The following is a 13,846-nucleotide window of genomic DNA, read 5'->3' on the forward strand; positions in this document are numbered from 1 at the left end:
TTTATTTTTTTGAGCAGCATATATTATATTATATTATATTATATTATATTATATTATATTATATTATATTATATTATATACTGTGATGAGCCTCTTTTACTGTAAATAAAAACTATAATAACAGAAACAATTAATTTCAACTCAAATATGTACATATATAAACCAGATATTTACATTAATTGCATAACATTTTTTCTGACATAAAATCCGACTACAATTTTTTTGTAGGTCAGTAAGCGTTGCTCAAGTTATTTATCTTTGGTCAATACCATAATAATTATAGACCGAATATTTTATAGATTTTTATGTATCTTTTTTTATTGAATGTTGGCAGACAAAACAAGTGAAGACCACGTTGGTCACACACAACTTTTGACTTTACTGACTTTGTTGTCCGTAAACTGGGATGATATTTTTTTGTTTCTCCCTCTCAAGTTATCAGTTTAGTGGGAAGGAATAAATCTGCTAAACATTAATGGTCATAATATTATGGCTGATCTGAAACATGTAACTTGTAATTTGTTCAAACTTCGGTGGTGAAGTTGATAATCCGAGACAATAAAATTGTGACAATGACGACGTTTACTGTTTCTATGGATATAAACTCTGCTCTTCTGCCCCCTGCAGGCTGCAGGAAGTTTCTGCACAGTGAACCTGTTATGATCCTGAAGAATAAAGTGAAGTTTAAGATATTCACACACTAAAAAGGCAGGAAATCTAATGTCACAGTTTAATTCTACGGAAGCGCATTGTACGGAAGCGCAATGCCATCACGCAGGGGAAAAAAGCAGTGCGCTTCCATATATCTCTGTTTTTGACCTTTAAAAAACTAAATGCGTGTTGTCTTATTTTGAAGGGTGGAACCGGAAACTGTATTCCCACCTGTTCCACCCTGACTCGGTTCTCCCTGTCTCAGAACATCCTGATGGGAATGATGGAGTCCGTGTCGCGGATCACGTCCTGAAAACTTCCCCCGATCACCTTTGATCCGTTTCCCACCTCAACAGGTAACACCACGTGACATCGCAACCTTGTGCGCGCGCGCTCGGACTCCTGTGCGCGCGTCTGCAGGTGCTGATGTTTATCTACTCAATGATGATGAGGATGGGGATGAAGGTGAAACGACGTGTCCCGGTGAAGGAGTCGCGTTAACGTGAGCGTCGTTTCCTCGTTATCGGCTATTTTTCCAGGATTTTCCAGGATCTATCAGGTAAATCTGGGAAAACCGGGGCGCAGGATGAGATCAGATCCTAAAACAGAAACAACAGCACAGAAATATTCTGAAGGAGCGCTACCTGCAGAAAGCGGATCTCTGTGACCTTATTTACTGTTCCTGCACCAGGCCAGGGAGATCAAATTGTTCCTTTAGAAACTAAAATAATAGACATAAAAATAAAAATGGCCGTTAGATTAAACAAGAAAATCAGAGCAGTGATTAAATCAAAACTGAACAAAAAATATTTAGATTTTACATTTCAGATTAAAAACTTTCTTTGCCTGTAAATCTGTTCTACCCAGAATTCAAGTGGCATTTTTAGTTTCACCTGGTCCACGTTCTGACTTTTGCTCTCCAATTATTAATAAAAAATAAATCAACAAATCAATAGACCAATAGATGCATTTAGGACCAACAGAAATAAATACATCTGAAGCTAAATGAATGCTGGTTTAGTGTTTTAGGCAATAAAATTATTTAAAAAGTAATTTAATTATTTCCTTATTTGCATCTTTTAATGTATTTCTGATATTGTGTAAAAAGAGAAGTGGTTAATTGACAAAACTGCAGAATGTGCCAATTTTTAAAACTGATTAATCAATTAATAGTCAGAATAATCATTACTGAAATTATCTTTAGTTGCAGCCTTTCTGTAACTAATGAAGTCAGAGGGTTCGGTTCTGGATGTTGTTACTTATAAAACCTGCTGGCAATCTTTCAGGAAGTGACACGCTGCATGTTGGGTTCACATTAATTAACATCACAAAGGAAAAGAGATCCAGAACCGAGCAGTTCATGATGAATTATTTCTGCTTTAATTAAACTGTTTTATTTTAGCAACACAACTTATTAAACCAAACCTGAACATTTAATAAAAAGGAAAAAAGAAAAAAATGTTTTGTGTGCAAGAAAAGCAGCTTTAAAAACTTGCTTTAGATGAACTTCTGTCCCATCAGATAAAGTAAATATCGCATGTTGTTCTGTTACTGTAGCACCATGTTGGCCAGGAAGGGCCTCCTGCCGGACGGGTTCCTGCTGACCCGGCTGGCCGAGGACCAGAACCAGCCGAACCGCAGCCGCACCAGGTCCCTCAAAGCTCGCTTCATCACCAAAACTGGATCCTGCAACGTGGCTCACAAGAACATCAGGGAGCAGGTAGACGGGCCGAGTCTGTTTCTGTGTTCAGTCTGAGGTGTGGACCCGGGATGCGGGTCAGTTCTGGTTAAAAAGGTTAACGTACTTCTGAAATCATGATAATAATAGTTCTGTTATAAAGATGCAACCAGATTGGACTCGATGCAGAGGCGGTCCTAGCCTGTTTGGTGCTCTGGGCAAATTGCCTTTATGGTGCCCCCCACAAGATGCCACCGTGGGCGGTTGTCCATGTCGCTCATATAGTGGCTTGCAAGCTAAAAATTTAGCTTAAGCGAAATATTTAGTTCATAAAGTAAATGTTTAGCTCCAAACTAACTACTTCATTAGAAAGCTAAACATTTAGTTCCAGTCTCTACAGACATATGTTGCTGCTAACTAAACATAACTAAATGTAATTTAAAGTTAATGATTTAGTTTGGATCTAAATATTTTATTTGCAAACTAAATATTGAGCTTGCTAACTAGATATTTAGTAGCTTTGCGAACAAAATCTTTAGCTTTATAAAAAATATTGTTTATAATATTTTGCTCCAAACTAACTACTTAGCAAGCTAAACATATAGTTCTGGCTAGCAGCTGCTAACTTTCTTGTTTCAAGCTAAAGATTTAGTTTAGTTTACTAACTAAATATTGATTTTGGAGCAAAAATATTTAGTTGATAAATTAAATATTTAGCTTCAAACTAAAAATATGGCTTTAACTAAATATTTAGTGTGAAACTAACATTTATGAATAACGTGGTGAAAATATGACTTTGAAAAATGAATCCCCATTTTTCCCTCTTGACAGTTCTACATGAGTGAAAATGTTGCCATTAATTTTTGACTGTGTAACTTTACTAATGGAGGTTTGAGCTTCAGTCCATCAACAGGGTTCTGTTAGCCTGATGTTAACCAGAACCTCATTCATCTGCACATTTTTGCCCTGATTTTCCTCCGTTTCTTTGTGTTTCTGCTAAATGATGACTCCACATCCTCCTCCAACAGATGATGATGACGAAGAAGACAGATGAGCCTTCAGCGGGGTCAGAGGTCAGCCATGTTTTGATGTTTTCTGGTTGTTTTCTTTCACAGGGTCGCTTCCTGCAGGACGTCTTCACCACCATGGTGGACCTGAAGTGGCAGCACTCCCTCCTCATCTTCACCTCGGCCTTCCTCTGCTCCTGGATGCTCTTCGCGATGATCTGGTGGCTCCTGGCCTTCGCTCATGGAGACCTGGAGCCCCGTGACCCAGACAACAACCCGGGTCCGGTGCCCTGCGTCACCGCCATCCACTCCTTCACTTCAGCCTTCCTCTTCTCCATCGAAGTCCAGGTGAGCGTCTCTGCTGCTGCAAGGCATCGATTAATGATCTGATCTAAAGTTGACTGATCTTAACGATCAACTAAGCTTGATAAAAGTCTGCTTTCTTAAAAATTTGAGTTGATTGTCATAATATGCTGAATTTAAACAAGACATCCTAGAATTTTAACAGTTTGTGTCATTTGTATTTAATACTGGATGAGTAAAGAGAAACTTGTGGTTTTCTCACATTATGTAACAAAATAACAAAACAGGAAACACTGCTGAATAGAAAAATAAAAGTTGAAAAGAATAAATTATGTTAAACATTAAACTCCCCATTTACAGAGAGATGTTCATGTTGAAGTATCGTCTGTGTTTTCTCTTGAAAGAATGTTAAAACTTTGCTCCAGAAAGTTTAACTTATGACAACTGATAAACTTAACCTTACTTTTTGGGATCATGTGATTTTCCATAATGTTACAACTTTTCCGTTATGCCTCCACTTTTCTTTCATCTTACATTTCTTACATTCTCACCTTCACAGCGCATCAGTAATTTTTGAATGAGAAGTTGTCGCTGCTCCGTCATGTAGCTCAGCAGAATATTAGAATATTAAAGTGGTAACAAATGAGCTTGTCGAGCGTTTATATTTCAAAACAAAGTCGTATAAAATACTTTTTGTACCCCAAATTGGACTCTTGTGGACCGTTTCTCTTTACCGTTCTGATATGGCTCCGCCATCTTTGTTTCTATACTAACGGCTCACTTAAGAATGACCAGCGGCGCCCTCTACTGGATGGTGGCCGAACCACAACACTAAAAGACAGTCTAGCAGACGTTAATATAACTAATTTTAATCTAATAAACCATTAATTGGTCCTTATTTGGTAACGCCCTCCTTCCGACTCCAGGTGACCATCGGATTCGGCGGCAGGATGGTGACGGAGGAGTGTCCCGTCGCCATCATCACGCTGATCATCCAGAACATTCTGGGCCTGATCATCAACGCCGTGATGCTCGGCTGCGTCTTCATGAAGACGGCGCAGGCCAACCGCAGGGCGGAGACGCTCATCTTCTCCAGGAACGCCGTCATCGCCACTCGAAACGGCCGACCCACCTTCATGTTCCGAGTCGGAGACCTGAGGAAGAGTATGATCATCTCCGCCACCATACAGCTGCAGGTGAAACTTCAGTTCCTCTCGAACCACCAACACCGGATATGATGCTAATCGGAGCGCCGCTGTTTCCCGCAGGTGATCCGACGCACCGTGACGACTGAAGGGGAGGTGATCCCGGTGTGCCAGCTGGACATCCAGGTGGAGAACCCTCTGAGGAGCAACGGCATCTTCCTGGTTTCTCCTCTGATCATCAGCCACACCATCGAGAGAGGGAGTCCGCTGTACGACCTGTCCGCCCAGTCTCTGTCCGCAGAGGACCTGGAGATCATCGTCATCCTGGAAGGTCAGGCCCCGCCCTCACCTGGTTCCACCTGACACAGTACATCCGGGGTCTACAACCTGAGGCTCCTGAGCCACAAGTGGCTCTTTGGACCTTTCACAATGGCTCTTAAAGGGGCAGTACTATGTAAGAGTAAAATTTAAGAAACGGGAACAAAAAACAGAAATGTATAGATTAATCTCAGAAATTTTCTAGAAATAACTTGGGAATGTCAGAATTTTTTCTGTTTGAAAAGTCAAAAATGTTAGACCATTAGAACTTTGTTCAGTTTGAAAAGTTTTAAATTTTCCACTTTTAAACTAAAAATTCCAAATTTTTTCTAGATAATTTCTAAGATGAATCTAAAAATTTCTAAGGTTTTCTAGCAAATTTTCAACTTTTCACACTCAGAAATGTGCTAAAAGTTGAACATATTTGACTTTTCAAACTCAGAGCTCTTCTAGTTAATTTTTGCCTTCTAACTTGAAAAGTTGGAAAATTGTTAGAAAAAAATCAGAAAATTTCTGGAAAAAATGTCTAGAAAAATGGATGTTTCTGAGTTTGAAAAGTTGCAAAATTTTGACTTTTGGAAATTGTTTGACGGAAATGTCTAACTCAGAAATTTCAGTGTTTTTTCTAGGATATTTTTGAGGTTAATCTAAAAATTTCAGAGTTTTTTCTAACACATTTTCAACTTTTCAAATTCAGAAATTACCAAGCTGAACATTTCCAAGTTTTTTTTGAGTGGAAATTAACTCCTTACTTTTTTATATCTAAAGGTTGCAGACTCTTGACCCACGTGGTTCTGATGCAGCATTTGGGGGTTTATATCTCTGATTTCACAGACCGGTTCTGATATTTTTGTTCTTTCAGGTGTGGTGGAGACGACGGGCATCACCATGCAGGCTCGCACCTCCTACACTCCCGAGGAGATCCTGTGGGGGCGGCGCTTCGTCTCCATCATCACAGAGGAAGATGGCCGCTACTGCGTGGACTACTCCAAGTTCGGAAACACGGTCCCGGTCCGGATGTCGTCGCTCAGCGCCAAGGAGCTGGACCAGACCCGGGGCGTCCAGGAGGGGACGTCCGAGACTCACCTGCAGGGCTGGGGACTGGTCAGAGCCGGCAGGGGGGGTTTCCGCAGAGGAGGGCGCGCCTGCGACGGCTCCACCCCCCAGCCGTGGTACGCCCAATCAGAGAAGCAGGAGAAGGATGCAGAGCAGAAGGGGCAGAAGAAGAAAGTGCAGCTGGAGGTGATTGGACGGCAGATTGAGGAGGAAGGACCCGGAGACGTGAGCGACTGAACGAACAGAACTGATTCCTGATTCAGTGTGTTCATACTCAAATGTGTCTTTAAATTTAGATTAATTCCAGCTGTTCAAAGTTCAAACATCCTCTGAGACCCATAAGGACCAAAGAGACGTAAAAAATAAGACAGAGAGCATCAGTCTGACGGAGAAGGTCCAAAGAGATGAAACCAGACTTCATCTGTGAATCCTCACTGGCAGTTAGAACAGACTCTATCCTGCTTCTGATTCCTCTCTTTGAAGGGGACTTATTATACAAAATTCACATTTTTATTTTCAATTTGGGTTTCTCCTACTTCTAAAACAGCCCAACTGTTTAAAAAAAACACTTTCCAAGCAAAGTTAGTGGGTATTTTGTTTGGAAAATGAGTCATTTTAAAAACCTTAGATTAGGTCAGATTCCATGGGCACCGAGGGTTACCTAGCAACCCTGTTCCACCTGTAACCTAGCAACCCAAGCAGAGCCCCAGTCCGTTTGGTCAGATGGCTTTACCCCTGTATGTGCTGTACAATGGCTGCTGGAAAAAACAAGTGTTTGTTTCTTAACTTACCATCCACAAACCACTTGCACCATTCTTGTTGGTTGTGCAGGAGGCTCCACGTCTGCTTTTCAAAGATGTATGGTTGTATAATGCACATCTGTTTGCAGCCATTTTCATGTGCGTGTGTAAACGTTGAGTTGGGGGGGCGTGGCCAGCAGCAGCTTATTTGGATTTAAAGTGACAGAAAGCTGCGAAACAGCTCAAAATAGGCAGAACTGACTAGACTAAGATCTAATAAATTAAGAATCATTTTGTTCAAAAAAATTAAAGGAACATGTTTTATATAGCTGATAAATCTATCCTAACCATTTCAAGGAAGCATGATAGGTCACCTTTAACTGTTTTATTGTTGATTTGTCATGTTTTTGTGGTGCTTTTCTCTTGTTTTTGTAAATTATTGATGACTTTCATATATCCAGATTACTTACTGAATAAATAAAGGACATCCAGAGGACTGCTGTGGATATTTTACCTTCTGTAGATTAAAAATAGTCTTTGTTGTTCTTGTTATTTATAATGTATAAATAAATTAGTTTTGTATTTTTTTGTCTGCACCTTCTTTGTATAACTTATCCACTTTAAAACATCTGCTGTCTTGAGATAAATCCAGTTGAAATTTTGGCTTTATATCTCATAATTATGTCTCTGAAAGTATAAATCATGATTTCCTGTTGGGTTTTATTTTTTCTTTCATGGCAGGAATGGACATCCATACAGAAAAAAAGTTTTAAGGGAGATAGAGGATATTTGTAAGCAAGCAGGTTTTCTTTGAGTGATCTGTGATCTCTGTGGACAGATCAGATGTTCGTCCAGCAGGGGGAGCTGCTGCCTCTTCTTGTACTTCAGGATTTTTGAAGGAAAGTTCTGTTGAAAGGTTATAAATAGTTAATATCATCACTGCACTAGATATCTACTTGTATTTTTATTAGTTTGATTCCAGTCTAGACCTTAGTAGCAGAAGGTAATGACTGGTCAGAGAGTGGACCAAAGGTCAACACAGACTTCGACCCTATGGAAGAACTATAATCACTAAAATATCATCAAAGTTTATATAACATTTGTTGGTGTTAAAGTGTTTTTTATGACCAGAATTAATAGTCCTTTAAATGTAACTCAGCAGCCTGCTTTTATAACTAGGTCAAATTAAGGTTTTTATCAGGAGATTTATGGTGCTAAATTGGGGCCAAAAAGTTTGCTCAAATGTTTGTAGTTGGTTTTTTTGTTTTGTTTTGTTTTGTTTTTTTGTGATTTTTTTTTTTTTTGAAACTGAAAAACAATTTTAATCCTGAAAAAAAGATTTGAAACTAAAAGAGTTCAAAACTATTTGTCATGTTTATATTTTCCCACAGTTTTGGATATTTTTATTTTCAATTTATTTTTCACATTTAAGTTTTTGTTTGCAAAAAAAAAAAAAGTTCCAAGTTATTTTTCATATTTATTTTTTTCTTTGTTTCAAATCTTTTTATTTTTAGTTGCAATTTTTTTGCACATTTCAATTTTTCTTTTTTCAGCTTAAAAATTTTTTGGGGAATTACAGCACCATAGAAAAACCCGACTTGACCTAATTTGACCTGAACCAGATTCAAGGATGCAACAACTTCATGGTCCCGAGATCCAAACAAAAAAACAGAACCAGAATTTAAAAGCCAGAACATTTTATTTCCTGCTAAACCAACAGAAAATCACATTTTAAATGAGTAAAATCAGATTTACAGAAGAGACCTGAGGAGCCACAGGAGCCTGAAAACAACCAGCGAGCCAAAGATTAGTTCAACTTAACGTTTACATCCAGAACAGCTGCAGCGATTCAGAACCAGAACCACCAAAAGCTCAACAGGGACCACAGCAGAACCAGGACCGGGCCGGCCGCGGGGGCTGTGGAGCCCGAGTTACACAGGTTACTGTTGCAGCACCTGTATGTGAATCTGGAGATGGACGGGAACATCTGGGTGAGGCGGGACACATCACACTCTGTGTACCGGATACACTGCCGGATCGTCTTCCCACCTGCAACACAGAACACCTGAGAACCCGAGAGCCTGGAAAGAGTCCGAATATTAAACTTAAACGAGAGGAAAAAAAGAAAAGAAAAGTCATAAAATCCTGATGGGAACATTCTGGTGGAGGTTTGTATGATGGCTTATAGGGCCACAGTAGATAAAGGAGTAAACTTTTTGCCAAAAAACTTTAAAACTTGCTAGGAAAAAAAATCTGAAGTTTTAATATGAATTTCAGAAATTTTCTAGGAAAAACTCAGAAACATCTGAGTTTTGAAAGTGACAAATGTTTTACTTTTGCAAATTTTCAGAATCTCAAAAGTCAAGACTGGCAACTTTTAAAAGTCAGAAATTTCCTATTTTTTCTAGAAAATTTCTAATATCTCAAAATTTCTGAGTTTTGTCTGTCAAATTTTAAACTTTTCACAGCAGAACCAGGACCAGGATCTGGAAAATTTCTGGAATTAGGATTAAAATTTCAGATTTTTTTCTAGCAAATTTCTGGCTTTTGGAACTCAAAAATTTCCTTTTTTTTTTTTTTTTTTTTTTTTTTTTTTTTTTTTTTTTTTTTTTTTCCAGAAAATGTCTTGATTTTTTTGGATGAAATTTAAGCTTCATTTTTTTGTTCTGGTTGCTTCTTTTCTGGTCTTAATATGAGATTGTAGGTTTAAAAACTGTATTTGAAAATACTTTCAAATTTAAGTTGGTGTGAAGTCAGAGTGAATATGATCCAAAAAGCTATTTGAAGAAAATGAATTGTAGAATCTTATTCGTCTGATAAAGGATTTTAAGAAGGTTAAACGTTACAAACAGCTGCCGAAGAGCCCAGGTTGGTCATTTAAGGAAGTTCCCCTTTAAATCAGACCACAGGATTCTGAGAAAAGTCTCCAAAACCCCAACATCCCCTCTGAGGTATGAAGGCTCTGTGATATGAAAGTTCATGTCAGTACAGTCTAGTTAAACTGACCTTGATCGATCAGAGAGATGCACGAGTCTTCAAATGTGCACTCCTGCACGTTCTCGCAGCGCCCCGTGTAATCAGCACACTTGTAGCAGCGAAGCCCAGAACCTGAGGAAGAGGAGCAGAGAGTCAGGAGGAAGATCGAAGGTGATGGTTCCCATTGTTCATAGATCTGATGTGATTTTTAGAAAAAAATCTGAATGATCAGACTGACTAGCAGAGCAGAAACGATTACTCAGATTAATGAATCGATTATTGACATAATCATCAACTAATAATTGATTAATCGTTAATCAGTTAAAATTCAGGCTCAAAAAAAAGTCAATTTCTTGAAAAGCAACATACTCAGAGCAGTAATTGAGACTAAGCTGTGGAAAAAATATAAACATTTTGCATTAAAGATAAAAAAAAATCTCCTGTTCAGCACCAAATTGCTATTCAATTATTAATCAACTAATCCAAAAGCAGATCATACAAACACTGAGCTGAAGTTAGTCCAGCAGAAAGAGCTCAGCTTCTGTCATGTGGAAATATGTTTTAGCTGCAGATGATCAACCGTTCACTAAAGGAAGGATTTTATTGCACTTTAGGCACTGAAATGTTTACTTTCTCATTTAAACAATGAAGTGAATTATTTGTTTATTCGCGTCTTCTAATGTATTTTTAATCTTGTATTAAAAGGCTTAAACGGCTGAATGAAAAATCTGCAGAATCTGCCAAATTTATTATCCGATTAATCGTCAGAATAATCAATAGATTAACTGATAGGTAATTCCAGCCCTGAACAGAAAATTTTAAAGTTGATTCAGATTTTTTATATAATCTGAATAAACTTCCAGCTACGAGTCATAGCGTCTTATAAATCTTAAAAAGTTTTATTTCAGGGGAGCTATGTTTCAGATCCATTATTGACACAATAATCAATAGCAAAATTAAATTGTGAGCTTTTCATTTCTCTGATGTTAAATTAGATAAAATGTTTCCTGTTTCAGCTGGTATTAACACATTTGTTTATATCTGCCTAAAGCCAGAATAATATTGAGAGATTCTCTCTTTTTTTCTGGCACATTACACCTGAGACAGGTGTGTTTTTTTATATTTTTGAATAAAACTGTCCTCAAATGACTCAGCTAATCAGAGGTGAGTGGAGGCAGCTGGAAAAGAGAGAGCAATGACGCGATGGGAAACCCTGACATTAAGAGAAGCTAAAGCTAATTACGCAATAATGACGGCACAATGGAAGTGAATGAACAGAAAGTAAATAATCCAAACAGAATCATAAACAAAAACGACACACTAAAACCTAAAGAAACACACAATGAGATAAAATAAAGAACTAAAATCTAAAACCAAAATAAGCAACACAGAAATTGTAAAAAAAAACAAAAAAAAACTGAATAAACAGATGAAACTAAAAGTCCAAACACTTATAGATTATGACACTTTTCTCTAGTAGTGGACAATATTACCTCTCAACTACATTCAATTAAGTCAAACTCTTTTGGGTTTGCTGGGATTTTATCCCATTCCTCCTGACAGAACCGGTTTACCTGAGCCAGGTGTGAAAGCCGCTTCGCTCACACACACCTTTTCCCTTTACTTAAAAGTTTCTATAGGAGTGAAAAAGTCAAAATAATGACTTTTTAAAATCCATATTAAAGAATTATTGACTTAAAACAAGTTCCTATATCTTGCTGAAAAGTTAATTATGTTAGTTTTGTCTTATTTCAAGTGTGTAAAGATACCTCCACTAAACAAAAATACTTGTGTTTTTGCAGTGTGCTCAACCTCAAAGTCAGAAATGTGTGAATTTGTGGCAAGAAGAATCTCTTCACAGCTTCTCTCTTAGAGACAAAATCACAAAATTAAAGGTAGTTGATCCAAAACTGATATTCTACTGTGAACATCTCCCTTAAAGCATTTCCTTCTCTCTCTCTAAATATCAGGTTCTGCCGGGTTCAGTTCCACTCACCCACATGCAGCATCCCGGACCAGAGCAGCAGAACCAGTCCGAAGCAGCGCTTCATGTCGCAGCTGAAGTGAAGCAGTTGTTAGCGGAGCGTCCGGCTCGGTGTCGGTCTGTTCGGCTGTGACCCGCAGAGGATGCCGAACAACAGTTCTTTGTCCGCTGGACAAAGAACTGCTGTGTTCAGAAACCTCCTCCTGTGTTCAGAAACCTCCTCCTCCTCTGAAACAACCACTCTGCAGCTGGTCAGACTGTTTATCTGCGTTCATACTGACCCAGGTCCTGCTCCAACTGGGTTTTTTGTTTTTACACCTGGTAGTCCACTAGACTCGGTTCGATTACGGTCCAAAACTGTGATTTTGTCACATTTTCAACTGGTACGGTTCATTTTTCCACACTGCACTGTGTCAAATTATACAAACGAAGCTGAAGTTGGTTTCCATGTCTAGCTTCTAATAGCTAAAGGGCGATTCCACCTAATTTTTCACTACATTCCGCATTTTTAATCGTCTCTAGTTTAAAAACTACTACACCTGGACACTTGAAACCTGGACTAGATTATTCTCCTCTTCAAGCTGGATATTCAAAACCATGTTTGGGATTTGTGAAACATTTTTCTGATTTGTGAAAACTCAATAAAATTCGATTTTCACCCTTTTTTGCATCTCTTTCATATTAGAACTGCTCTAATTAAAAAACTACTACACCTAAATAAAAAAAAGAGTTTTATTTGTTTTTTTTCCTTTTATTTACTTGATTTTATTTATTTATTTATTTATTTATTTATTTATTTATTTATTTATTTATTTATTTATTTATTTATTTGTACCTTTCACTTGACGATTTTGGCCCACGTGTTAAAAAGTTTGAGACGGACTTGCTGGTGGTCAAAGTGTCTGTATTTGGCAGGAGAAGTTCAGGGTTTTGTGTCATCAGAACTGAGTGGGTTTGTTTTGAGAGAGAACGGACTGCCAGTCTGCAGTCAGTCTGTGACGTGGGAGAAACTGGCTCTGCTTCCGTATGAGGGCTTTGTGTTTCTGCAGACGTCCAGACGCCGTCTAAAGGTTTCTCCAGGAACGTGGGACTGATTTGGGTTTATAGTTCTAAATTCCCTAGGAAATCACCTAATGTTTTATGTTTATTTTATTTGAAATTTTCAACTAAAAAATATATTGTTAACTTTGACATTAAAAGGCAGTCATAAGTCAGAAAGTAAATATCTGATTTCTGTCAGCTGAACTGAATCCTGAATACTGAGGTTTTGAATCAGCTCATTTAAAAAAATGTCCGACTTGTAGGACTCTTGCACTGTGACTGCTGGCCCCAGAAAATAATCCAAAGGGCTTAAAGTGGCCCATGCGCTGCAGTTTTAACACCACTGCTGCAATCACTATACACCAAGACAAAAAGTAAACTTATGTTTAACATTATTAATCCCCATTAATTAATGTACAAGGGTCAAATACCTGAGCTGTCAATCTATAAAGTCTTATGGTTTTCTGTTAATCTGAGAGGAAATCAGATTAACAGAAATCAGATTAACAGAAATCTGATTTCCTCTGAGTAATTAGCAAAATCTAATTACTCAGATTTTGCTAATCTGAATTATTATAATTATAATGAATTATAATTATTATTGCTAATTATTTGTGCTCTCATTTTGGCCCAGCTCTGTTCAGGATGGAGGTCCGGTCTGGAGACAGACGGGACCGTCTGCAGCAGCTCACAGAAAGGCGACTGTTGTTCTCCAGCTGCTGCTGCAGACAAACTCACAACATTTTCCTTTTACTGTAAAAACGTCCCGGCAGCTAAAAGAGGAGAAATAATCTGATGGATACAAATGGATTCTGTTTCATTTAATCCCTGATATCCCACCAGTTACATGAAATCAGTTCAGATTTGATTCTAGGAAACAAATCTGAACTGTCTAAAATAATATTTAAAAATCAAACTGACAAAATCTAAAGTTATGTCCAAATTTT

At 38.0% G+C, this 13,846-nt stretch overlaps 2 protein-coding genes across 2 annotated transcripts; one reads left to right on the forward strand and one right to left on the reverse strand.

Moving 5' to 3' along the window:
* The first annotated feature begins 866 nt into the window (after positions 1 to 866).
* Positions 867 to 6,521, forward strand: kcnj11l (potassium inwardly rectifying channel subfamily J member 11, like). Its single transcript, XM_007567463.2, has 6 exons — positions 867 to 1,210; positions 2,209 to 2,371; positions 3,445 to 3,684; positions 4,566 to 4,835; positions 4,908 to 5,115; positions 5,965 to 6,521. The coding sequence occupies exons 2-6, from the start codon at positions 2,213 to 2,215 to the stop codon at positions 6,393 to 6,395; spliced, it is 1,308 nt and encodes a 435-aa protein (XP_007567525.1). The 5' UTR covers positions 867 to 1,210; positions 2,209 to 2,212; the 3' UTR covers positions 6,396 to 6,521.
* Positions 6,522 to 8,578: 2,057 nt separating this feature from the next.
* On the reverse strand, positions 8,579 to 12,072 carry cd59b (CD59 molecule (CD59 blood group) b). Its single transcript, XM_007567465.2, has 3 exons — positions 11,871 to 12,072; positions 9,905 to 10,006; positions 8,579 to 8,947 (listed from the first exon to the last, which is right to left on the reverse strand). The coding sequence occupies exons 1-3, from the start codon at positions 11,923 to 11,925 to the stop codon at positions 8,748 to 8,750; spliced, it is 357 nt and encodes a 118-aa protein (XP_007567527.1). The 5' UTR covers positions 11,926 to 12,072; the 3' UTR covers positions 8,579 to 8,747.
* Positions 12,073 to 13,846: the final 1,774 nt, after the last annotated feature.

Source organism: Poecilia formosa, unplaced genomic scaffold, assembly GCF_000485575.1.
Source record: "Poecilia formosa unplaced genomic scaffold, Poecilia_formosa-5.1.2 Scaffold209, whole genome shotgun sequence".
Lineage (NCBI taxonomy): Eukaryota > Metazoa > Chordata > Actinopteri > Cyprinodontiformes > Poeciliidae > Poecilia > Poecilia formosa.